General features: G+C 55.0%; 1 protein-coding gene across 3 annotated transcripts; it reads left to right on the forward strand.

Moving 5' to 3' along the window:
* Nucleotides 1-1,643: 1,643 nt before the first annotated feature.
* BLACAT1 (BLACAT1 overlapping LEMD1 locus) lies at nt 1,644-23,142 on the forward strand. 3 transcript variants are annotated; one of them, XR_010748785.1, is made up of 3 exons: nt 11,740-11,846; nt 16,613-16,871; nt 23,066-23,142. XR_010748785.1 is itself a non-coding variant. In XM_066361937.1 (2 exons), exon 2 carries the CDS (start codon nt 16,648-16,650, stop codon nt 16,747-16,749), a length of 102 nt encoding a protein of 33 aa, XP_066218034.1. In that variant the 5' UTR covers nt 1,644-1,721; nt 16,613-16,647; the 3' UTR covers nt 16,750-21,261. The 3 variants fall into 3 exon arrangements, 2 of the variants coding, with proteins under 2 accessions (XP_066218034.1, XP_066218035.1); XM_066361937.1 differs by lacking the exons at nt 11,740-11,846; nt 23,066-23,142 and adding an exon at nt 1,644-1,721 and having other exon boundaries at nt 16,613-21,261; XM_066361938.1 differs by lacking the exons at nt 11,740-11,846; nt 23,066-23,142 and adding an exon at nt 12,769-12,907 and having other exon boundaries at nt 16,613-21,261.
* The last annotated feature ends 263 nt before the right edge of the window (nt 23,143-23,405 follow it).

Below are 23,405 nucleotides of genomic sequence, written 5' to 3' on the forward strand. Positions count from 1 at the left end.
CAAAGGGAGGGGCCTTGGCCACTAAATGTATCACTTCCCTCTCAAGCCATCTCTAACTGAGGTGGGCTTGGCTCAGTGGACTGACCCCAGCTGCCCTCGCCTTTCTCCTTCTTGGCGAGGGGGTGAAACGAGAGGTACGGGGAGAGATTCTGAGATCTCCATCCTCTGGGCTTCTTTTTCCCAGTCTCTACGTTCCCAAGGCAGAATTGGAAGGGGCGAAGGGTCAGGCCGAGCCAGGCGGCAGGGGAGGGGTGGCGCGGACAGCCGGCTGGTGTCCTCTGGTGTCTGGAGCTAAGGCCCCGGGCTCTTGGCCCCCGCGAAGCTAGGCGAGCCGGAGCTGTGCGGTGAATGCAAAGAGCCGGGCGGGCTCCCAGCCCGGCGCCGCCGACGGCGGCTTCAGCCACAGCCCAATGAGAAGAGAGCAGATAATTTATTCTCTAATCCGGGTTCGGGTGCCCGGCACGGGCGAGTGGCTGGGCTGGGGGGTGGGTCTCTTCTTCTCCTCCCCCCTCCTGCCGGCGCCCCCTCCCCGCCCCCCGGCTCCCGGCGCGCACACACACATTTCCTGACAATTAGCGAGCACACCTTGGCCGCGCGGCCTCCGGCAGCGCCGCAGCTTTTGTCTCCCGCCCGCCGGGCTGCGTGGCGCGGGCGCCTGGGCGCGAAGTTGCCGCTCCGACGCGCTGCTCCGGAATGCCGCGGCCCGCCGCCGTCGCGGGGCGCGGAGGGCGGGGGGGGTGTGTGGGGCCGCGCACGCCGGCGCGGGGCTGGGGGGCTGCAAAAGAGAGGAGAAAGAAAAGTAAGGCAGCGCTGGCCCCTCTTCCTTTGTTACACCCTGAGTGTGTGCGGGCGCGAGCGCGCGCGGGAGTGTCTGTGCAGATATGTACGCGCGCGTGTGCAAATGCGTGATGTGTGCGCGCGCGCGTGTGCAAATGCGTGCATGTGTGTCGGGTCGGGACCGACCGGGGGCGGCGGGACCCTCAGGCGCCAGGCGTCTTGGCCCTCGGCGGAGTCGCGTCCCAGGTCCTTCTCGCTTTGCCCGGAACTCTGGCGCGCGGGCAGGTCGCGGTCCCGCTCTCGCCAGCTTCTCCAGGCACTGAGCTCGGAGTTTGTTCCCAGATAGGTACCATGCGAGGGTCGCGGTGGCTCTGGCCCCGCTTGCGGCATGGGAGCAGTGGAGGCGCCCGTTGAGGGTTTGCCCCGACCGCAGGGGGCGCGCGAGGGGTCTCTGGGTACAGAGCACTACGCGGAGGCCGCCGGCGCCCCCAGATACCCCCATAGGAGTTCGCGATGGCCACTGCCAGGCCGTGGAGGTGGCTTGTGAGGCTATGGAGGGAATGTGGTGTGTGTGTGTGCAGCGAGAAGTCTGTCTAAACGCCAAATCCCTGAAGTTCGGTGCATCGGTTGTCATTTCATACCTTAATGCATATTTATGCTGCGCCGAAATAGGCTTCGTAATTAACTCCCGGAATCATCCGCAGAGGTTAAAGGGACCCCGAAGATTTGTGCATTGATTGGGTACCACGGTGGGGTGTGTGTGTGTGCGCGCGCGTGTGTGCGTGCGCCCCGTGCGAACCCATTGAGAAGAATAATTATTTTTCTCCACTGGAAGCTACTGCAGAGACTCAGACAAGGAGGGAAGAGAGAGGGAGCTGAGAGAGGGAGAGAGAAAGAGACAAAGGAAGTGAGTGCGAGAGAGGAACCGTCTCAGCATCCGAACTGTGAGTACTGAGCGAAAACAAATAGGCAGAAAGTGCTGGGACTCGGGGGCCCCTCGGCCGGGTTAAGGGCCGGGAGCGGCCGAGGAGGGCTTGCCTCTCCGCGGGGGTTTTGGCTGGGCGGTGCGGGGTTCGTGAGACATTGGCGGACTCCAGGATGCGGTTCAGACACTCACCTGAAAGCCGGCGCTGACGGGCCCCGGGCTGCGTCAACCGCCGCCCCATGTCGGCCAAATGGACCGACCCCCATTGCCTTTGTTCCCTTTAAAGGTTTTTGCAGCTGGTGGAATTCACGGGGGAAGTGTGAGAGGGAGCTGGGGCCCTGGCTCAGGAGGTCTCCCAGTCTCGCACTCCTGGCAGGAGAGACTAGCTTTGGGTGCCTCCGCCCTTGCCTTCACCCCACGGTGTGGGTGGGAGGGTGGAAAGGGATATCTATGAGGCTGGGACCAGGACTCTGTGACACCTGTGCATGTGTTTGGCACTAAGAAGGGAAATGCAGAGGTGTCTGGTATCCCTGGGGCAGAGGTCCTCAGGGGACCCCAGCATGGGAGGCTAGGAGAAACCATTTTTCTGGGCAGAACCACCAACTTGTGGCCCTGGGCTGGCCTCCCATCTCCCTCCTCAAACCCAGGGCCCTGGTACACCTCAGAGGGGCTGGAGCTGCGGGTCAGCAGCAAGGCAGCAGACCCTGGCCAGGGTGGGGCCGGGAGGCTGCTCTGGACAGGGGAGCTGCTCCCTTTTCCTGAGAAAGGGTCCCTGACAGAGTGACCAGAGAGAACCTGGCTGGCCACCAGCCCCCTGCCTCTACCCAGCTGGTCAGGAGAGGGCGCCTGAGGGCCCAGGGGAGTGCCCCCCCTCCTGACGGACATTCTGCAGCCGTCCTTTGGAAGCACTAGAATCCTGCCCTCTTCCCCTCAACCCTCATTAACAAATTCTTCTTCAGGTTTGATTTTACTTTTTTCTGGTGATTTTCCAATGTACCTTCATCCGCCAGTGAACAGCTTAGCTCAACTTAAGCCTTGATAAGGGCTGACTTTGGAGGGAAATTTGGCTTGCTTGAGGCTGGGCTGGGAACCTCAAAATCAGAGAGCTCTGAATTGATTGTTTTCTAAGAAGTCCCCTTGGGGGGGGGCAGTTTTGGTGGCCTGAAAATCCTGCTTATATCCTATAGGAGGACACAGCTGAGGCCCAGGGCTGGGGACAGGGTCTATGTCTCTCCTTCAGTTCCAGCTCCCATTGCCCCATTGGGGCGGTCTCAGTCAGGAGAAAGAGGAAGATCTATCTCCCTTACACACACACACACACACACACACACACACACACACACACACACACACTCTAGCTGAGACAACTCATCTAAAGGCATGAAGAGGGAAAGAGAGGAGGGACCCTCAAGTAGGGGGGAGAGAAGTTCAGTTTAACCCCCCCCCCCAAGACAGCGTGAAGGCCCTAGGTGGTGGGGAAGACTAGGGGTAGGAATCAGGGTGCTAAAACTGCTCTGAATGCGATCATATGCCTATGGGCTTGTCTTCCCATCCTACTGCCTGCTTGGTGGCTGTGCCTTATTGAGTGCTGTCTCCTAGTGCCCCCAGCACAGTACCTGTAGCATTGTATGTGCTCAGTGCATGTTTACTTAATGAGTAGCTGCCCCTGCAGACCCTCTCCCTGCCCGCAATCCCCACATCTCTGCCTGCCTCCTCTGAGACATACTGCACTGGGGCTTGGGAGAGCCCAGCGTGTCATTCTTTAGGCTTGGCTACTATCGCCCAATGTGGGTTGAGGGAGGCACGGGAGGAAAGGAGTGGGGTTGGGGGAGGAATAGGGCCTGGGCCGTCATTGGAACATTTTGATATTCATGAATTGCTTAGGTTGAAATGCATGTGAGTTTGCCAATGACCCGTTATTGTATTTTTCTTTAACAGCTTGACTGCTCTGAAAGGCAAAACTGTGGCCAGGTCCTGTGCTTGGGGAGGCTGGATTCTGGTGACACAAGCACTTCCCTGTCTTCTCCCTCCCACAGTCCAGCCCTGGGAGCTTAGGAGAAATCAGATGCAGGGGCTGAAAGTGTCAGGGCTGTAAGCGCCCCCAACCTTCTGTCTGCTGGCTCTGTTCCCTGGTTTCTCTGCATTTACGGTATGAGGCTAGTCCAGGTCTCCCTTCTCTTCCCATCCCTATGAGCCCAGGGACCCTGCCAGGCTGGGAACTCACTCTGTTTGCCTGGGAAAGCTCAGAACTGAGGCTCCTGTGACAACTAAACAAAGCCCTTGGGAAAAAGAAAATTCATGCCTGACCGCTCTGTTTTCTTGCTCAGTGGAGAGCACCCTTCCCCTGGGGGGCTCTGAAGGCAGTGACTGGGAAGGCACCTGAGCTGATCTTGCTTTGGAGTAGAATGGAGCCGAGAAGCAATGGACGTTTGTGTCAGAGGGAAGGGGAAGGCTATTAGGGGTCCAGAGAGAGGGAGGTCACCTTGTTCTTGGTAGCAAGCTCACCGCTGGTGTGGGTCAGGTCTAGAGGACAATGTAGAGCAGATTGCCAGGTCTATCTGGAATTAGTCTCCTGGGTCAGTTCTGGACCAAGGACTCCTTCCACAGACCCATCCCAATGACAACTCCAAATCTGGAGGCCTGTTTGGGGCAGAGGCAGCAGAGTCAAACCCCTGGCATTTCTCCGAAGTGTCTGCAGTACTCCTCTTCCCCTCCCCCCCCCCCATGACGGGTGGAATCAGATACCCCTAATCACAGCCTGCTCCAGCACAGGGACTCTCTTCCCAGAGAGTACAGACCTGAGGAAGTCCAGGTGCACACCAAGCCTGAAATACAGGAGATCCTAGATCTTTGCGCTTGTTTCCAAGCTTCATCAGCCATTCATTCATTCATTCATTCATTCATTCAACAGATACATACCTATATCTTTCATCCAACATCCTTAGAATAATGTGGTATGCTTCCAGTTTAATCTCCATGTTAGGGTGTTGAGATTGTGAAAGAAAGTGCGTCACCTTCCTAATTCAGTATCTTTCTAATGTCCTGGTTTCCTGCCACCATGGGCAAGGAAGCAGGGCTGCTGGGCTCTAAGCCCCTCAAAAGGCACTTAAGTCTATGAAAAGCTTTGAGAAGTCAGCAACAATGAGACTCATGAAATCTTGGAGGTGATGGGACCTTAACGTTTGATTTGAGTTCCTTGCACATGCAGGAATCCCTTCTACACTAGCTTACCATTCATTGAGCACCCACTGTGTGCCTGGCACTAGTTCTGTACCCTGTGCTTGACTCTGATGCCAGGGAGCACACTGGCTCCTATAGGAGCACTTCTAGTTCTTCAGTCCTGTCCCTGGCTGAACCCAGTCTGTGCCCCTGGCCCCTTCTATGGCTTTCTCTCCTACAGAGGGTGAATGGCTCTCCCATTCCTCTCCTTGCAAAAGAGTGCTCTCCAATCTGACTTATTTTCAGGTGGAACCACCTCCAACCCCAGTGCTTAGATGTAGGCTGAGGGTTCAGGGTGACCGGGTGCCCTGGGAGGCAATGGTAGGACTGGGGCTGCTGAAAAAAGGAGTTGCTTCAGCCTTTCCTCTTTCTCCAGTGAAACTCACTTTGGTTTCCAGGTTGGGGCCTGGCTTCTCTAGCAGGTATGGGCACTAAGGGACTTATTACTGGAGAACGGATGGCACCGCAGGGCCCTTAGAGTGTGTGCTTTCTAGTGAGGCAGCTGGACCCTGAGGGGAATGGTAGGAGGTCAGGAATACCTCAAGTCCATGGCTATCCCCTCTCTCCTCCCCTCTGCCTCTTCCTGTTCTGTTCATTTCCCACATCATCAGCCCTCCTTCCTCGTTGTCATCATTCTTCCTTTAAAGGCTCTCTCCTTTCTCAAGCTGCCCCTGCCCCGCTCTATAAGCAGAACTGTCCACCAGCCTCTGTAAGCCTCCGTTTTCTCATCGACCACACGAGAGGAATAATAGTATTTGTGTTATTGAAGGGCCTAGCATTTGTATGACATAGTTTTTGCTCAATAAAATATTAGTTCTTTTCTCCCCTTCCCTTTTCTCCTATATAAGTTATCTTCAAGTCTCCCCAGTTCTGTCTCCTCCCCTCATCTGTTTTGTTTCCCACCTCCATTTACCTCCTCCTGATTGATTGTCCCCTGCCTCCCTCCCTCAACCTCTGCCACAGGCAGGTGGCTGGGCCCAGGCTCTGCTGACTGGAGCAGGGCGGGAAGGGCTGGGCTGTGACATCTCAGCTTCTCATTAGAGGCCCAAGAATGTGTGGAGTCATGAGGGACAATGAGAGCCAACTGCAGGAAGAATGGGGCCTCTGTCAGGGCAGAAGTTTCTCCAGTCCTCAGCTCAGCTGAATGGAGTACCTGGGGGCAGGGAGGGTAGAAGCCCGGAGGCGGGGCGGAGGCTACAGGTGGTGCACGGGGGAACTGGCAGGGCTCTTGCAGACTGCCATGGGAACTCAGAGCATCTGTTGGCATTTCTGGGGAGAGCCCAGATCTCAAAGGTGGCTGACTGTCTCTCTTCCCACACTGGCCTGCCCTGCCCTGGGGACAGGGCCAGGGAAGCCAGAGAGTATACACAGCTCCTTGAGCTGTCCCCTGCCCCGCCCAGTTCACTCCCAGCAGAGCTGCAGCAGCTTTGGGGGTGGCCGCAGCTTGAGGAGGGTGCCTTTCACTAGAAAGCAGATTCTCAGGGTTGGAGGAAGCAGGGCTTCCTTAGAAAAGGAGGTAAGACCTAGGTGACCTGCCTCCCCTTCCTCCACGGTCCAAGGAGGTCTGAACAGGCCGTCGCCTGAGACCTGGTAGCTGTTTCCCCCTCACTCCCTAGTGCTTCTTGGAAACACCTTGGAGAGGGACTGCCCCTTCTGGGGATTCCTGGGGGCTTGTCAGGTGAGCTGGGGCTGGCAGGCAGACCAGGGGCTGAGTATGTGCCCAGGGCAGGGAATCCATGATCTGAGAGAAGGACCGGGTGAGGGTGAGTGGAGGGGCTAGACGCGAGCTGGTCGGAGGATCTTTGAGCTAGGAGTACAGTACAGGAGTAGAGGCTGTGCAGGGACAGAGAGGCGGGTCTGGGTGAGGAGAGGAGCTAGGGCTGAGAGGTAGGGAGGGGCACTCGGGCAGGAGAGGGGCCTCTGGGCAGCTGCCTCGGGTCTTCTGCCAAAAATCAAACCATAAAAAAGCTGGAGGGGAGCTGCAGGGGCAGGAAGGAGAGAAAAGAGATGGGGAGAGAGGGAGGGGACAAAACAGCCCCTCCACACCAGTAGCCTGGCAGGGGGATGTGAGTAATACATGGCTGGTTCAGAGGGAGTGAGATCAAAAGCAAGCCAGATACAAGAGGTTTGTGCTTCACCGACCAGACAGCCAGAGGCTCAATGAAACCTTTGTTACCCAGGCCCAAGTCAGGGTTGAAGGAATACCTGACCTCCCTGCCTGCCCAGCACGCCCCCACACCCACCCACCACTGGGCTGGGGGAGGGGCGGGTCAGGTCTTCACAAGTGAGTCTAGATGTGTTGGGCACAGCACAGAATAGGCAGTGGGAGAGAGAAGGCCTGCCCGGGTTCCTGGGGTGTGGAGCTTCTGGGAGTGAGCAGAGCAGTGGCTGCCTGGAGGCAGGAAGTGGCTTTGCAGGAATTGTGAGGGCGAGGGCAAGAGGGTGCCTGCTGGGCCCACCAGGTGAGCAGCCCCTTGGACCCCAGCCCCTGGCTCTGTGCTTCTTGGGAGAGGACTTAGGCCATTCTGATTGGAGCGCACAAAGTTTGCAGGTCCTAAGTCTGGGATTTGGGGGCTTGTGGGAGAGAAAGGAAAAGCTTCAGCTGTTGGGACCAATGACCCAAAGTTCAGGTGGGAAGTTGGAGGGTGTCCAGTGTGGCCCTTAATATTGGGCAGGGTGTGGGTGTGGGTGTGGGTGCAAACCCACGAGAACACTGTCGGGGAGTGTGGGGAGCCAACTAGGGTCCTGCAGGGAGCCAGGGAGCCTCCCCTGAGTCTGGGAGTAGGGCTGAGGTGCAGGTCACCTGCTCCCTGGCAGAGACAGGGCCTGATCTGTGCCTAAGGCCTCTTACCATCCTATTTGGGGTCCCTGAGAGAGATCAAGGCCAAGCTTGGGGATCTGAATTCCCTGGATCCTTCCTGAACTCTCCTCCAAGGCTGATGCATGCGCACAACTGACCCATCACTGGAGAGGGAAGAGACTATCCTGTGTTTAAAACACATCTTTTCCAGGGTCCAGAGAGCTTGGTTTCCTTTGATTCAGCCCTTCCCCCTAGTCCTGCAGATGCCTGTGCCAGCTGCCACCTGCTGCCAGCGAGGGGGGCAGAGCACCATGCGACCCTCCGCGGCATCACCCAGGGGTTGCTCCAAGGCTAGCAGCCCTCCGTCAGGGGGGGTTTCAAGCTCTGGCCCTTTTCCTGCCTCCATCTAGGTCTGAAGACAGAGGTCCCACTTCCCTCTAAACCACACAAGAATGGGAACAGTTTGTAACTACCAGGACTAGTCTAGGAAGTGTGGGCTATCCCCCAACCTTGGGGGTGCCCAAGAAACTTGTTCATCCCTCTAAAGAAAGCAGGCGCTTGTCTACCCAGACCCTGTTACCCTCTCTGCTTCCTGTGGTTGGACTCGAAAGGGTTAAACTTTGTAAGGAGAGAGCCTAATAGGGGCTGATCCAGGGCACTGGCAGCCCTAGCATTGAAAAGATCCGGCCTTATTCTCTAGGAGAAGGAGTAGTTAAGGACCCTGGGCAGGGGGCTGGAGGCTAATTAAAGGAATTTGAGGAGGTCCTTTATGGCCAGGAAACCACCCCTCATACCAAGAGTGAGGCCCATTGTGTGGGGACTTTTGTGGAGCAAGAACTGGAAACTCATTACTGGGATGGCTTTAATGCTCTGGGCCCAGGTGGTGGGGGATGGTGAGAATGTGACCTGGGGGGCCCAGTACCTTGAAGGAGGCAGCGTGGGTGGATGGGGTTGGTGGGAAGGGACATGAGGGCACCCAGGTACCTTCAGCTCCCTGAGTCTTTTAGAGATTCCTGCTGCTGGACCCCCTCAGCTCTGCTGTGGCCTATGGCTTTTCATTCCTATGTGATTGCTGTTCCAAACTCATGTAGGGCTAAAAGCCATGGGCTACAGTGAGGGGCCTGCTCCTTCTCCTGCAGCACCTGCACCTCCCCTCAGGACCAGGCTGGGAGACAGCACGAAGGGGCACTGCGTGGGCGGCAGGGCATGCAGGGGGTCTGGGACTAGGCTGTGTGACCTTGGCCAAGTCACCTCCCCTCTCTGGTCTTTCACTCTGAGATAAAGAGGCTGGACACAGCTGATCCTAATAGGGAGTTTTCCTGAGGCTGGAAAGAGATAAGCAGGGGTGCTGGGGTCTCTGAGTCAGTTCCTCCCCCCTTGCCAAGTTACCGAGGCCTGGCCTGGGCTCAGGGGTGTGGGGGCAGGAGTCAGAAATGTTGTACTTGAACCTTTGCTCAGTAGCTCCAGGGCATCTGCGTATCAATCTCACTCACTTGTCTGTTGTCAGCTCAAATCATCAGCCTTTTTCTGTGTAAGAGAGACCTTGGGAGCTGTCAGTGCTTCCGCCAACCACTGGGGAAATGAGGTTCAGGAGAATGGAAGTCGGAAGGCAGCTACTCCCCACAGGCTGCTAGTTGGAGCCCAGGGTCCCAGCTCCTGGCTTGCTACCCTGTCTAGGCATTTCCTCCCTCCCTCTTTGGTCTATGACATACCTGCTCTCCCAATTCCCTCCAAGCCTGGTTCTCCATACCTCGTCCTCTCCCACAGTTTGCCTAACTCCATCCCAGCTATCCTGGAAGACTCCAGCGGATGGAAACAGTGCAGGAAGTCTGGCTGGAGCGGCAGAGGAAGCACCCCGCCTCCCCTCCCCTTCTAGCCCCCAGTCTGTGTAAGACAGACCACTGAAGAATCAGAGTACTGTATTTGGTGTTGAGAATCAGAAGGCAAGTTACTTATAACATCTCAAAGCTTTTAATTTTCCCAGCCAACATCTACCTAGTTCCTGCTAGGCATAATTCTATCCATCTTACCTGTACTAACTCCTTTAACCCTGGAAACAACCCTTGAAAAGGGTACTATTATTGTTCCACTTTGCTTATGGAAGATCTGAGACACAAGGGAGCGAAGATGCTGGCTCAAGTTTATATAGCTAGTGAGGGGCAGAGCTGGGATTTGAACCTGTGCCCTTACCACATCACGCTGGATTAAAGGTTGGGAGCAGCAACAAGCCAGCGCCTGGTGAAGTACTCCGAGAACTGGAAAGTGCTGTTTCCACCTGAGGAGTTCTTCTCACCATGTTCCTATTGTGTGCAAGTCTACAGATTGACCCCCACGGCCCAACTCGAACACTCTTTGTCTATCACTGATTTTCCTTTTGGTGGGCTGGATCAAAACAATAAGAGAAGCAAAGAGAAAACCCAAGCCAGCTGGGTTTTTGCAGAGACTAATCCAAGCCACTCCCCCTCTACCCCCAATTTAGGTGGTGCGGGTAAAAACAAGATAATTTGCCAGGGTTTTTCACTTGCCCTCTGAATTTTCTGGCCCACAGATCAGAGGTGGGAAGCACCTTCACCCACCTCCCTCCTTGTCCATCTGCCCTGGCTCAGAATCTACCTACCCTCTTCCCTACCTTGCCATGAGGACATGTGAGACCTGATTTGCCTCCCTTAACTCCTGATCTGGTTGAAAAGTAGGGTTGGGGCAGTACCCCTTCCTGCAACTGCAATCCTGTTGCACAGTTTGCCGAGAAGGCCCCAGCATGGGGACAGATGACTTTTCCAGGGATTAAAGCTCTAGTAAGGCAAGGCTCAGTAGGGGCTGTGAACCTGGAGAAAGGGAAAGGGGTAAAAGCAGTAAATTGCCCCAAGCAGGGACAAAGAGCAAGCCCACAGCTCAGCAAAACTCACCTGGGACAGTCCCACCTCGATGGGCCTGGGCAGCTTCTGGGGTCATAGAGTTGCAGCTTTTTCTGTTCTTTGTCTCGTGGCCACTGCCAGTGGGCAGACCTGGAGGAGATACACAATTTATTTCACATAATTGTTGAAGTGAATTGAATAGGCAGGCTGGCTGCATGCCCTCTCTTTCCCAACTCGTGGATCAGAGGGCTGCGTCTGTCCTGCTTGCAGACAGCTGAAACCTAACATTTTTCCGTCCTCAGAGACAGCCAGCAGAAGGCCTCCCTTGGGAAAGTGCATCCATGTTCAACACTGAGATTGAAGTGAATCTCTGGTTGTACTGGTCCCCTTTGTAGTGGAAATGGAGTTTGACTGCTAAAACTTCCCCTTTCTATGGAAAAAAGGTCTATCTTTAGAAAGGGGTGGCTCTAACATTTCACTTCTGGGGGCCCTTCTGGCCGACAGTTTGGACCACCAGGGGTTCCAAGCTGCCATTGCAGGTCAAGCTGATGCCCCCATGCTTGTGATGACTCTTAGGTGGGCCAGCCTCTGCCAAGCAGGCCTGGAAGACCCCGGGGGCTAGGGCATAAGGACATTTCAAGACTTTTGGTGTTCTGACACCTCCAGCTCCCACGGCCTTCAAGTCCCTCAGACCACCAGTCAATGGGTGGCTGCACTTGTAGTCATGATGGAGGGTGTGGGGAGCATCCCCTCTCTGCATAGGTGGGCAAGGAGGAAACAAGGAGGGCTTGCCCGGGGCAAGCCATGGAAGGCAGCAAGGACCCTGGCCACAGATCCCAGGGTGCTCAGCTAGCCAGAGGGTGAAACAGTCTCCAGCAGGCCAAGAAGGAGTTAATCTTTAAGGAGAAGTCGGGCTTCTCCCAGACTGGAGGCCTGTGCCCAGCTTTACCGCTGCCAACTTTAAGAAGAAGTCCTGGGATCTGTAGTTTGTGTCACCACCCACCCCTGGCCTGCCTGTTTATCAACACAGTGGTGGAGACTACAGTTCCCAGAAACCTACAGAGGCCAGGCTTTGGGGGAAGGGGTGGGGTGCGAGGCTGGGTGGCAGCGGGAGAGGGAGGGAGGAGGTGGGGAGAGAAAACCCAATTCACCCCCTTTCTAATTCTTCCTCCTGGTGTGTCTGCTCCAGCGCCCGAGTTAATCCCCCAAATCCGGTCTCCCGGGCCGCAGCTGCTTCCCTTCGCTGTGATGAATGGCTCGGGGAGGGAAGGTGAATTCATATTTTAATTACTGAGGCCCGGTGCTAAGGGGGTTGGGGAGGGGCGGAGGGCTCAGTATTGTTCTGGAAGCTGAGGTTGCCCCTCCTCACTGGGTCACTTCTCTTTGGCCCTTTACCTGGGGCAGGAGGTGGAGTAGATTGAAGATGGGGGGTGCCTTGCTGGAAGCTACTCTGCTTTTGCTTTGGGAGGTGAGGGGATGGGGGGTGGGAGGGACAATACCCTTTTCTTGTTTATCAGAATTCCTAGCATGTCCCCAACACTTGTAATTATCTTCCTACCCTTCCAACCCCCGCTGCCGCCCACTTTGATAGAGGACATGCCAAAATTTGAATCATCCACGAGTTTGTGAGCTGCAATCCTGGAGCCCTGGCTTTTTCCTCTTGGTGTCTAGCCTGTTCTGAGTCCCTTCTTCCTTTTCCTTCTTCCACGTGTGTAAGCGGTCTCTGACCCAGTGCCCCATTTTCCACTGGAGGTTCTAGGGCTGAAGGACCCCGGGAGGCTGTCTGGCAAAGAGAGGAGATGTGAGGGTGAGGGCCAAGGGAAGGGGCCGGCAGGGAGGCTTGGGAGTCTCCTGGTGGTTTGGGAGGACGCTCTGGGTTGGCAGCTCTTCTGCTTGACTCCCTCCAAGTCGGCTGGGCAGAGGATCCTCCATGCCCCACACCCCAGGCCCTCCTGGACCTGAGCTGGGAAAAGGCCAGAGAGGAGGCTGCGGGAGAAATCAGGAAACAACAGCTTGCAGTCAGATGCAGCCAACTGTAGGATAGCACGAGTTTATCCAGCGTCCACCTCCCCTTCCTCCCTCCTGTTTTTCCATCTCAGCCTCTGAAAATCGAGGTTGGAGGGGAAGTTTCTATCATGAGCACAGATGAGTTGGGAGTACACCTGGGCGCTGGTCCACTTGCTTCATTGAGACTCCCGGACTCTGTCCATTTCAACAGTTGGACCCCTTTCCCCTCAAGTAGACACAGCAAGAGAAAGTTGATCAGGACCTGACTTCCCCAGGGAGCCCTTCAGCTAGTGCTGGAACATCCTGCCAAGTGAAGGGACAAAGGTAGGAGGGCAAAGCAGAGAGGAGCAGAGACCACAGCCCTGGCAAAGGGGCTCCCCCGGTGCCTGCTGGTGGGGCCGAGGGATTCCGAGGGAGGAGACAGGGACCCACAGCACAGGAACTAAAATGGGATGGGGTCTTCTGCTCCAAGTCTCCCCACTTCCGGCACTGGCCAGGGCCTGTGAGCCACAGACAGCCCGGACTGCCTCCGGAGCGTGGAGTCCTGCCCCTTGCAGGGAAGACCTTGGCAGGCCCTGGCGGAGAAGGGAGAGGACACCCAGAGCGGTTTGGATCAAAGACCTGAGTGGAACAACCAGGCTCTCCTACTCTCTGTCCTTAGAAACTGTTAGAATTCATTGGAGTCCAAAAAGACCAGTGTAACAGGCTTTGTTGAAAGGAAGAAAGGAACCCTGCCGGGTTGACTCGGTTGCGCCAGGCACAGACTAGGACGTGCTTTTTTAAGGGTTTAGGGGAGGAGGAGTAGGAAGGGCTGTGGGGTTTTCAATCATCCGGGACTTCTTGGCTTGTGACGTCAGACATTCCTTTGCTGTTGGTCATCTGCTGCGAGCCCTGAAATGAGACTTACTGGCAGGTTAAAGAAACGAAACCTAAGAGAAACAAGGGTGCAGGAATCCCTGTGAGGCGGTCAGCTTTGGAGCCAGACTGCAGCCCCCCTTGGCTTAATGAACCTCTCTTTACCTGCTCTGTGGGTCCTGGGCTGCTCCTCCTCTTCCCCCAAACTTCCCTACAGTAAGTCAAAATCCTCAGATGTTCTCACCTTCCCAAAGGAGCCCCGTAAGAACTGTCACATAAGGAAGCACATTTTGCTGTTTTGAAGAAAGCTGACCGTGGAGGGGACATGGGGGGGGGGGTGTGGATCTCTGTACCCTGGGACCAGATGCCTTGAGCTGCCCTCGTTGGCAGTGGCAGCAGATATAGTGACAGGTGATAGACCAGTGGAGTCAGACCGGACCTTGGTTCATCAACCTCGGTACTTGAGTTCTAACTTAGAAAGAATTCAGACATAAGACTCAAAAAATAAGAGAATGTTTATTTAGAAAATCAGAGAGGTAGAAGTGAGCCGCAGAAGGAATGGGCTCAGGAAACAAGTTACTGAGGCAAAAGAAAGGGCCTTTGGCACTTGAGAGAGAAGGGTAAAGGTAACTCCTGGGGGGGACAGCAGAGGGGAGGGGTAAGGGGTTGGGTTCTCCACCCTAAGGGCTTTTAAGGGGGGAGATTTTAGGAGAGGTCCCAGGAAAGGAGCTAAATAGAATATGCATTAGCTTTCCAGGTGTCTCCAGGTTGTGGTCTCTACTGATTGGTCAGCACCAGGGTCATAAGTCAATGCAACTGATCACAGCTCTGGTTCTGCTGCTTTTCTGGGCTTGGAGCGGAAACAACTGAGGCCTAGATGTTATTCCTAGGGGTTCATGCTTAAGGGAGTGGTTGTGCCTGGGAGTTGCATGAAGCCACTCTTCCACCCCTTGTTTCTTCTCCAAGGGGGTCAACTGCATGACTAGTGATGACATGGGAGGAAATGTCGGGGGAACGTCCAAACTGCATGACCAGTGATATGCTAGGGGAGGAAAGGTTACCCTGGGGGCAAGGTCCTTAATTTCCCAGTTTCACCCATTGCTCTGAGCCTTGGGCTTTCTGCTCTGTGACCTTTTGCCCTTGGCCCATCGTCCTTGCTCTGATTTTGGCTGTCTACCACACTCTGAGCTCCCAGGGCGGGGTGCCTGTGAGTAGGGAGTGATGGTCTGAGCAGTTTGCCTGGCTTGTTTTGATACCAGTTCCTTCCCCTAATCTGCTTTGTTGATAGTGTCCTTGACACACATCTCCTGGCAAAGGAGTACAATCACTCATTACAAGGAAACCCACCTGTTCTCCTTTGCTTCTTCCTGATCAGGCGAGGATTCCCAGTGGGTTGGGGTCTAAGTGTTAAACCTTGATTAGCTGAACGCCCACAGGGATACAGCCACTTGCGCAGGGTGACATAGCATGCCAGTATCAGAGCCAAGAATAGAACCCAGGCCACCTAAGCCCCAGTTTAGATGCCTGTCTCTCTAGGTTTGTCGTGGAAGGGATCCAGAGATAGCTGCAGCAGACAGATCTAGAAATATTGTAGTTGTGTCTCAGCTCTGTCTATATATATCCTGCAGATTGCTCCTGCTCTCTATATATACTCCAGAAGAGTGGGTGTGTGGGTGGTGCTGGAAAGCGAGTGATTAAACCAGTCTACCCACCCGTGCTGACTCAAGCTGGGCCTCCTGCCCACCCAGCTGGCCATTGGAAATGCACTGCGCCTAAAAATTCCAGTCAATAGCTCTATGACCAGGTCCCTGAGAGGGTGAGGGGAAGAGAATCCTGACAGCACCTGTGGAACCAGCCTGCCCGCTGGGCCCTCTGCTGTACCTGAGAAACATGAAGGAAGTTTGTCCAAGGGAACTAGGTTGGCCAGGCCTGTGGAACTGTTCAGAGAGTCACGCCCTGGCCCATGAAAGGTTCCTCAAACATGGTGGGAGCACTTTGCAGGTGTGCCTAGCCTTTGGGGGCAAGGACATGCCTCATGCTTCTGTATTCCACAGCCCCCTGCCTCCCTCCATCCTCTCAGTATTTGACCTGCCTGCTGTGTTCTTCCTAGAGAGGAAGGTCATTCCAACCAGGACCAGGATGGATGCAGGCCTCAGGTCCACCCGCACAGAGGCTTTCCTTGGGTCTCTGCTGCTCTGCTTGAGCTGACAGAAGCCCTCTGCTCCCTCCGGGGCAGGCGGAAGGGCAGGGAAGTGAACTGGAGGAGGTGGTGGAGGCTGGGGAGACCTAAATGAGTGTTTGGAGAAAGGGATCCACTCACGGACTGGATCTCCTGAAGCCCTTCGTCTGGGACAGACTGCTGCAGACACGGGAGGGCCCCTGCCTCCGTGCTGAGAGCCATGTCAGCCAGAGGTGGGGGACAATGTACCCAGCTGGGGCAAACCCAGCATCAGCCTCTACCTCAGACTTACTTTGTGGCAAGGAAGAACCTATACTTTTACCCTTGGGGTCCCAGCTCCCAACCCTTTTTTCCAGTGTATGTGCTCAATAAAATAGCCTGTTGACCAAAAGAACACTGCTATCTGTTCTCTGCATGAGGATGGGGATATGTGCTGCCCTGAGTGGTCAAAGAAAGTACATTATGTTCCTTTCAGACTTCCCTATGGTATCAGACACAAGGGGGCTGCTAGGGAAGGGAGGAAGGCGAGACAGTTCCAGGTGTCAAGGTCCACAGAGTCCTGCATTTAGATCATCAGACCCTGTGAGCTAAAGGAGTGAATGTACCCCCCCCAACCTGTGTCCAATTGCATAAGCCAGAACTTATTTTGAGTCAGCCTGCTTTGTTCCCCAAACACAGGTGCATGGTGGAGAGGTGAGGCAGAGGGGGGCAGGCCAGGAACAAAAGGGTCAGCAGTCAGTTTCTCTTTCCTGACTCACCCAGGCTCCAACTTGATGAGTGACACCAGCCCCACACAGATCAGGAAACGGGTTTCAAAGCTGCAGTTGTTTGGTGGCATTACCCCTCCCCCAGCAGGTGTGACAGTCTAGCAGGGTCTGGGCAACCCCGGGAGTAGCCGTGACTGGCAAGACCTGGAGGTCTCTGAGAACATTAACCCCAGCTTGCTTCTCTCCCCTGCCTTTCTTCTGCCCCCTCGTCCCTGCCTTTCCCTGCAGATTTCTGGTGAGCAGCCCCCAGCCTGGCCTAGGGCATGCCCCAGTTCACTTTCGCCTGCTTCTGTGGCCTCCACGGCTTCTGCAAGATGAAGAGGAAGAAGGAGGAAGTTCACAGAAAGCGGGAGACGGCAGTGTGAGCAGGACCAAGGCCCCTTCTGCAGCCCCTAGCAGATGCCAGGCCTCGGGCACCCATTTCCAGCTGAGGCCTGGAGCAGGATTTGACCGCTGCTCTTCTCAGCTTGGCCTGACTGGACCTAACGTGAGGGCATCAGCCTTCTGTGTGCTTTGGCATCCTCATGCCCATGCCCTTGTGCCTCTAATCCCTGGAGAGAGGTCCCAAGCACCAGGGGAAGCCCAGGACCTGGCAAGAGGCCCCAGGAGTGAAACTTCTTTCCTGCCCCGAGGGCTTCAGGACCCTGCTCAGGGGAACTTCTCCGCTGAGAGACAGACACATTGCTGTTGCTAAATAAGAAACTACTGCCCCAGAGGCTCCCAGCAGCCCTGGGGGAGGCCAGCTCGCTGGGCCCACTGGAGGTAGAGACGAAGCCCTCCGAGCCCAGGATAGAGTTTCTCCTGGGACCCAAGACCCGAGGCAGGAGCCTCCGTGGTTCGGGGAGATGAGTCCTTTCCCATCCTCCCCAGCGTCCCCATGGGCCAGGTGGAGCTAGGTCTGTGGGGGCGGGCTGGCTCGGACAGGATGGCCGAGTGTGGACAGTGCCAAACAGGTGGCCCGCTGTGTCTCCCTGTACCCCACTGCCCCCACACACCGCAGAACAGCCTCCCCTCTGGCCAGGCCTCTCCCACCCACTCCCTTCCTTCATGCTCCTCGGCAGCAGCACAGATGGGGGGGGTGCTGCTCCCCAGGCCCTGACTCCCCTCCTCAGGGACTGTCCTTTCGGAGCCAGACTGAGAGGCCCTTTCTTGGGCTGAGCTGTGCCCTTCCTTAATTCTGGCCCCTTGTCTCCCCCACCTGCTTCCCTCTCGGGAGCCATGGAGGGGGGGATGCTTCTATGTGGTGCCTCTAGGCTAGGGAAAACTCTGGGGCAAGGGGGCCCTCCAGGACTTTTCTTGACATTTCCCTTAATCCCCCCAACCCCCCTTGGGAGTCAGTTTCTGCCCCCACTCCTAGCCTATTTCCACGAGGAGGTGGGAACAAACAGAAACACATTTCCTTCCTTCTTTTCTTCCCCTCTCCTTCTCCCCATTTTGATATAACTTAGCCTGTCATTGTGCCTGGGCCTCTCAGGTGCTAGAGGGGTCATGCAGACAACAGCCAGCCACAGAGACACTAGCAGATTCTGTAGCTTTAGCAAGTCTGCCCTCTACTTCATCACAGGAACAGTGCGGCCCAGGAACACAATCAGGACTCCTCTGCTCAGGGACAGAAGACACTTTCTGACAGATCACAGGTGACCTGGGTAGGGGAGATCAGGGCCCCAGGACAGAGGGAGGGGCTGTGTGCCCCTGTCCTTGGACTGTGGACCTCCCTGGGCAGGTAGGGAGGGCAGGAGATCTCTCTGTGGTTCAGCCGGAACCTGGGAGAGCCCAGGGCGCACTCCGTCATGGCAGCCTCTGCCTGTCGGCGCATGCTCAGGGCATGTCCTGGGCCTCTGGCAGACTTGGTGGGATCCAGGTCGTCTTTGTGAAGCCAGAGCACAATTTAAGCTTTCTCCCCTTCTACCCTTGCCCTCCCCGCTCCCAACCCCAGCCTTCTAAAAATCTGTTATTTCATTTTATATCCAAAGAATTATAAACAGAAGTCCTCTCAAGAAAACAGCAATAAAGGCCAGTGGGGTGACAAGGGACAGAAGAAGAACTCCTTGGCTCTTCAGCCTGTTGGACAGCAAAGGCCTTGGATGGGGTAAAGAGATGGGAGAAAGGCCTTCAAGGGTACCCTGACACAGCAGGACAGCGGCCGCGAGGGCGTGCGTGTCCCTGGTGGCTGCCTGCACGACTGAAGCCCCAGAGAAGTCACTCCTGTGGTGGAGGATGAAATCGTATCCCTGAGACTCAGAGGTGTTGGGTGTTATGTCCTGACCACACAGGCTCACCCGGAGGAAAGGTCAGAAGAGTGGGGAGAGAGAGCTGAGCCCCGCGGTCTCTCAGACCTTGGCAGGGGTGTCAGCCGCAGGGCCTGGCAGGGAGCCTGTGCGGAGAGCTCCTCCCCCCTGGAGAACTCCCTGGGCTCGGGAGGGCTACTGGATATCTTGAGCCCCGAACATGGGCGGGTGAGGTCTCAAGGTCAAGGTATTTCTGAGTGGAAGCCCAGCTGTGCCTGCAGACAGCTGCCCTTATCCTCCAAACTGTTGGTCTTGCCTTCATCCAAGGCTAATGTTGGGGCCAAGACTGTAGCTGAAATGGCCTGAGTAGGAGGTAGTAAGTAGCAGCTTCTAGACAGACACCCCACATTGTACTGTCCCTGTTTCCTTTCCAGTGTCGCAGGAGGCAGTCCGGAGACCTGTCTGCACCTCTCTGCCCCTGGGCTCACCCAGGGGAGAGGCCTAATCCAGAGAGGCAGGTGCTGCCCCACTGTCTACAGACCATGTGCCTCTGGGCCTCTGACTCTATCTAGTCTAGGTTTTTCTTCCTCCTGTTCTTTTGAAGAGAGACATAGGGCCCAGCCACCTGGTTTCCTGCCCTGCCCTGAGTCCCACCGCTTCCTGGGGGTGTGGTTGGATTGTCTTCCTCCTGTTAATTCCCTCTATTCTACTATTCCTCCTAGACTCCACCTGGAGGGGGGGACTGGGAACTTCTGGCATGAGGCAGGAGTGGGGGCGCCTGAGTAGATGATTCTGCCTTTTGTTTTCTCGACCAGGCACCCGAGTCCTTGTAGAAAGGCAGAACCCTTAGCCTCCTGGACCTCACTTTTCTCACCTGTAAAAGGGAAAACACCCCATGCCCATTTTCCTCTTGTGCTCTGGGCTGTTGAATGGGGGATAAAGAAATATGAAGGCTACTTAAGGCTCTTGTGACTTGAATGTGGTCAGGGACCCTGGCCCAGGAAACCCTGAGACCCTGAGGGGCTTCTTGTCTGAGTTTAAAGTCTTTTTAAAATTAGAATGTCATTTCTTTCTCCCCTGGGTGAGGAGAGGGAGGCTTTTGAATGTAGCATATGGGTCAATAGATATATCTATAGGGAGAGATTATTTTTTGGGGGGGGGAGCAATAATTTAATTAATGGAAATTAACTGAAATACTCATGAGGCAGCACAGTGGGATAGGCAGAGCCTTGAAATGGGAACCAGGCCCCCAGGAGCCTCGCTTGCTTGGACACGGATGATGGGATGACCTTAAGAAACTCACGTCCTATTTCTGGGTCAGTTTCCTCAACTCTAAAGAGGGGATTGCATTTATGTTCTCTAGGTCCCTTCCAGAGACCAGGTCTCTGTGGTTCTGGGAAGTTGAGCCTCAGTGGGATTAGGGTTATGGGAGCAGCGAGCTCACAGGCTTCCTGTGCCCCAGTTGGTGTACATTGTGCAGGCGGCAAAGGGAGAGGGGTGGTGGATCTCAGAATTGGGGATGAATAAGAGAAAAAGCCAAAGCCCCCAGACCTTCGCCAGAATCCGCCCCCAGCATTCCCTGCCCAGGACTCCCTGAACCTCTGCTGCTCCTCATTCCTACGGCCAGGCCCCAGGAATAAGTCTCGGCCTGGATGCCAGCCCGAGGACCTGTATAGACCATCACAAGTGCCACTTTTGTTTGTTCTCTCTCTCTCTCTCTCTCTCTCTCTCTCTCTCTCTCTCTCTCTCGTGCGCGCGCGCACACACACACACACACACACACCACCCCTTGTAGATGGGATCTCAAGGATGGACTTCCTATCCCAATTATGTAACCCATGGGCTCCCCTTTGCATAGCTGCTGTAAGCCCATCTCCAAGCTGACTGACCCACCCCGCCTCATTACCTTGCCATCTGCAAGGGGAAGTGCCTCAGGCTGCAATCTGCCCCATCTACAGACAATGTGCATCTTGCCCAGTGGTTTGGGATGTGCTGCTGGTGGTGGGCTAATGACCACCTTTGGATAAAGAGCTGCAGCCCCTGGTTTCCCAGTGCTCCTCCATGGCTGACGCCTGACCTCGGTGATTGCTTCCTCTCCCAGCCTCTAGAAAAAGGTGGCGACAAGACCCATTCTCTCCCCACCTCACTGGAAAGCATGCAATACAAGAGCACGTTATAGCAGATACGCCAGATGTGGCTTGAAATCTGGGAGACATTTGGTTCATAACCACGAAGATGGGCTTTCACCAGAGAAGGAAATCTCTGGCTCCTACATTTGGTGAGCTCCATGCAGGCTGGTCCAGAAAATGTGGTCACCCTGAAGGTAGCTGCTGTACCCATGGATGACGGGACTGACAACACCACCAGAACCAAGAACCAGAATCTTTCCAAAGAATGAGCACCCCATTCCTCTGACTCAAGAACAAAGATAGCCCTCACCACCATGACCCCATTTCCAATACAAACAGCTCCCTAAGGCCATGCTGCTAAACAGCCTAGGAGCAGAGTGTGGCTTGTCAGAATGAAGCTATTGCCCAGGCCGTAGCCCCAGATCAGTGCCTACTGTGTCATGCTTCTGGCCAGTCCTGCCTGGGCTCACTTCTCTAAATTCCCGTGGGATCAGAACCAGAGACCACAAAGAAAATACAAAAAGCTTGGCTGTTCATGGGGGGTGGGGGTGGGGGCAGGAGGTCAGGACCACCCACAGGAGGATGAGGCAGGGGGCTCAGGTCATCCCTGGAAAAAACTCATTATGCTGAGGGAGAAATTCCAAAAGCGGGGAACCCCCAAACGGCAGCCCAGGGTCTGAAGTCCCAGGGTTTCCTAGCGGACAGCCTCCCTCCTCTCAGCTCATTCCTGTGTTCCATTCCACAAGCAGGGGAAAGCTGGAGGGGGAGATGGCAGGACCCAGACCAGATCCTCAGGACTCTCCCAGCCTTCGTTGCCATGGCAATGTTGCTATTTTTATCTCGTTCATGATGCTCAAAGCTCTCACTTTCTCTGTTCCAGAGAAGCCAGGCTGGCTTCTGCCCTCATCCTTCAATGCAGCATCTTCTCCCAGAGGCCGGAGGATGAAAAAAGAGTAATGGAGGAAAGGGGGACCCACTGGGTCACCCCTCCATGAGGGGAACTGTTTGACAGTGGTTTGCCTCTGCACTTTTGAGCCTTTAGGTTACCAGCTGGCTTAAGCACTCAGTTTTATATTTCCAAGGAGATCACAGCTCCCCACAGGCCCTCAGAGAGGCTGCTCCAGAGAAAAGAGAGGATCTGCTCAAGAGGAGTTCTCCACGCAGCCGTGACTGGGCTGCTGCCCTTGGGGAAACCAGACTTGGCTTGAAGAATGTCCTCTTAGCACAACTAACTGGCCCCATGAAAGGGGATGGAGAGCTAAGTTTGCGTTAACAATCAAATACACTTATCATCACTGGGGGATCTAAACCAGCACTTCTCTTTCCTCTGCCTCTCCACCAGAGAACTGGGGCACCCAGGCTTCATGTCTTTGTCCAGTCTTCATGCCCAAAGCAAGTTAGCATGTACTCTCCAGGGGCTTGAGGGGACGCCATAGTTTAATAGAAGGATTTCTTGAAGCTATTCAGTTTCTGTCCCAGCCTCTGGTCCTCTCCTTATAGCCCCACTTTTACCCCAGTAACAAGGTACCCCTGAGAGCCAATGGTACTAACTAATGTTCCCCACCTAAATGCTCAGTGAAATTTGAACCCAGCAGCTGGGGTGCTTGGGTTAGAGAGGGGGCATTTTACGTACATCCTCAAGACCATGACCCTGGAGACAAGTCCACATCTTAACCCAGTAAAGTAGCAATTATTGCATAGTACTAGACTCCTGCTTAGAGGTCCTACCTCAGCTGAACTGACTCCCGCGTGGCTAATTTTCTAGGGTAGCTGGGACCCATTTACTCAGCCTCTACTTGGTTTCATTTTGGCTCAAGTTGCACGGTTTCCCAAATCCATGCACCTGGAGTAAGCACTTTTCTGGTTGCCTCTGAAAAGCATGCCGGCAAATGCTGCTCTTTTAATTGCTGTAATAAACAGACTTTATTATATCCCTTTGCAGTAAATGAATTATGTTGTCAGAGTAGATGGGGCATCGTGCTTCTTTCACACTGGGATATACTGCAGCAGCAGAAGCGAGACATTTCCGCCAGCTCGGCGGAGCAGAGGGGGGAGAAGGAGACTGGGAAGAAGTCAGGAGCATAAACATAAAGGGAGGCGGTGGGGCCTGGCAGGAGCTTTGGGAGACACACAGCCCCCGCTCCCCAGTGGAGCAGCGAGCCTCCCTCGTGTGACCCCTACGGTGAGGGAAGGCAGGCCTCCTTTCCTAGCCTTGCAGAGAAAGAGTGACTAAAGCTGCCTGGAGGAGATGGGGGTGACCAGGGAAGGCGGGTGAGGACTACAATATGATCACACAGACGTAAATGTGCCTTTATTTTTTGCAGAAAGAATAAAGACCTTTGGTTGGGCTTCCAGGATTATTGACAGACAAATGGGAATTTTCAGACTTACAGGAGAGAAAGATGTTACAAGATGGCACAGTATTAAGAACGAGAGTTATCCTACCATGGTACGTGAACACATTATCAATAAAATTATTTTAAAAAAAGAATTATTATATAACTGCACTTTGATTGGAGAGACAGAAATGCCAGATTGTCACTGAGAGGGGCCAGAGAGCGAGGGGCCAGCTGCTCCTGAGAGGGGTGGCTGCCTCTCTCCCAGCTCAGACACCGCGTGCCTAGCATGGAAGCACTCGAGAAGAGTTTGTAGATGGTCAGGCAG

Source organism: Saccopteryx leptura, chromosome 2 (genome assembly GCF_036850995.1).
Source record: "Saccopteryx leptura isolate mSacLep1 chromosome 2, mSacLep1_pri_phased_curated, whole genome shotgun sequence".
Lineage (NCBI taxonomy): Eukaryota > Metazoa > Chordata > Mammalia > Chiroptera > Emballonuridae > Saccopteryx > Saccopteryx leptura.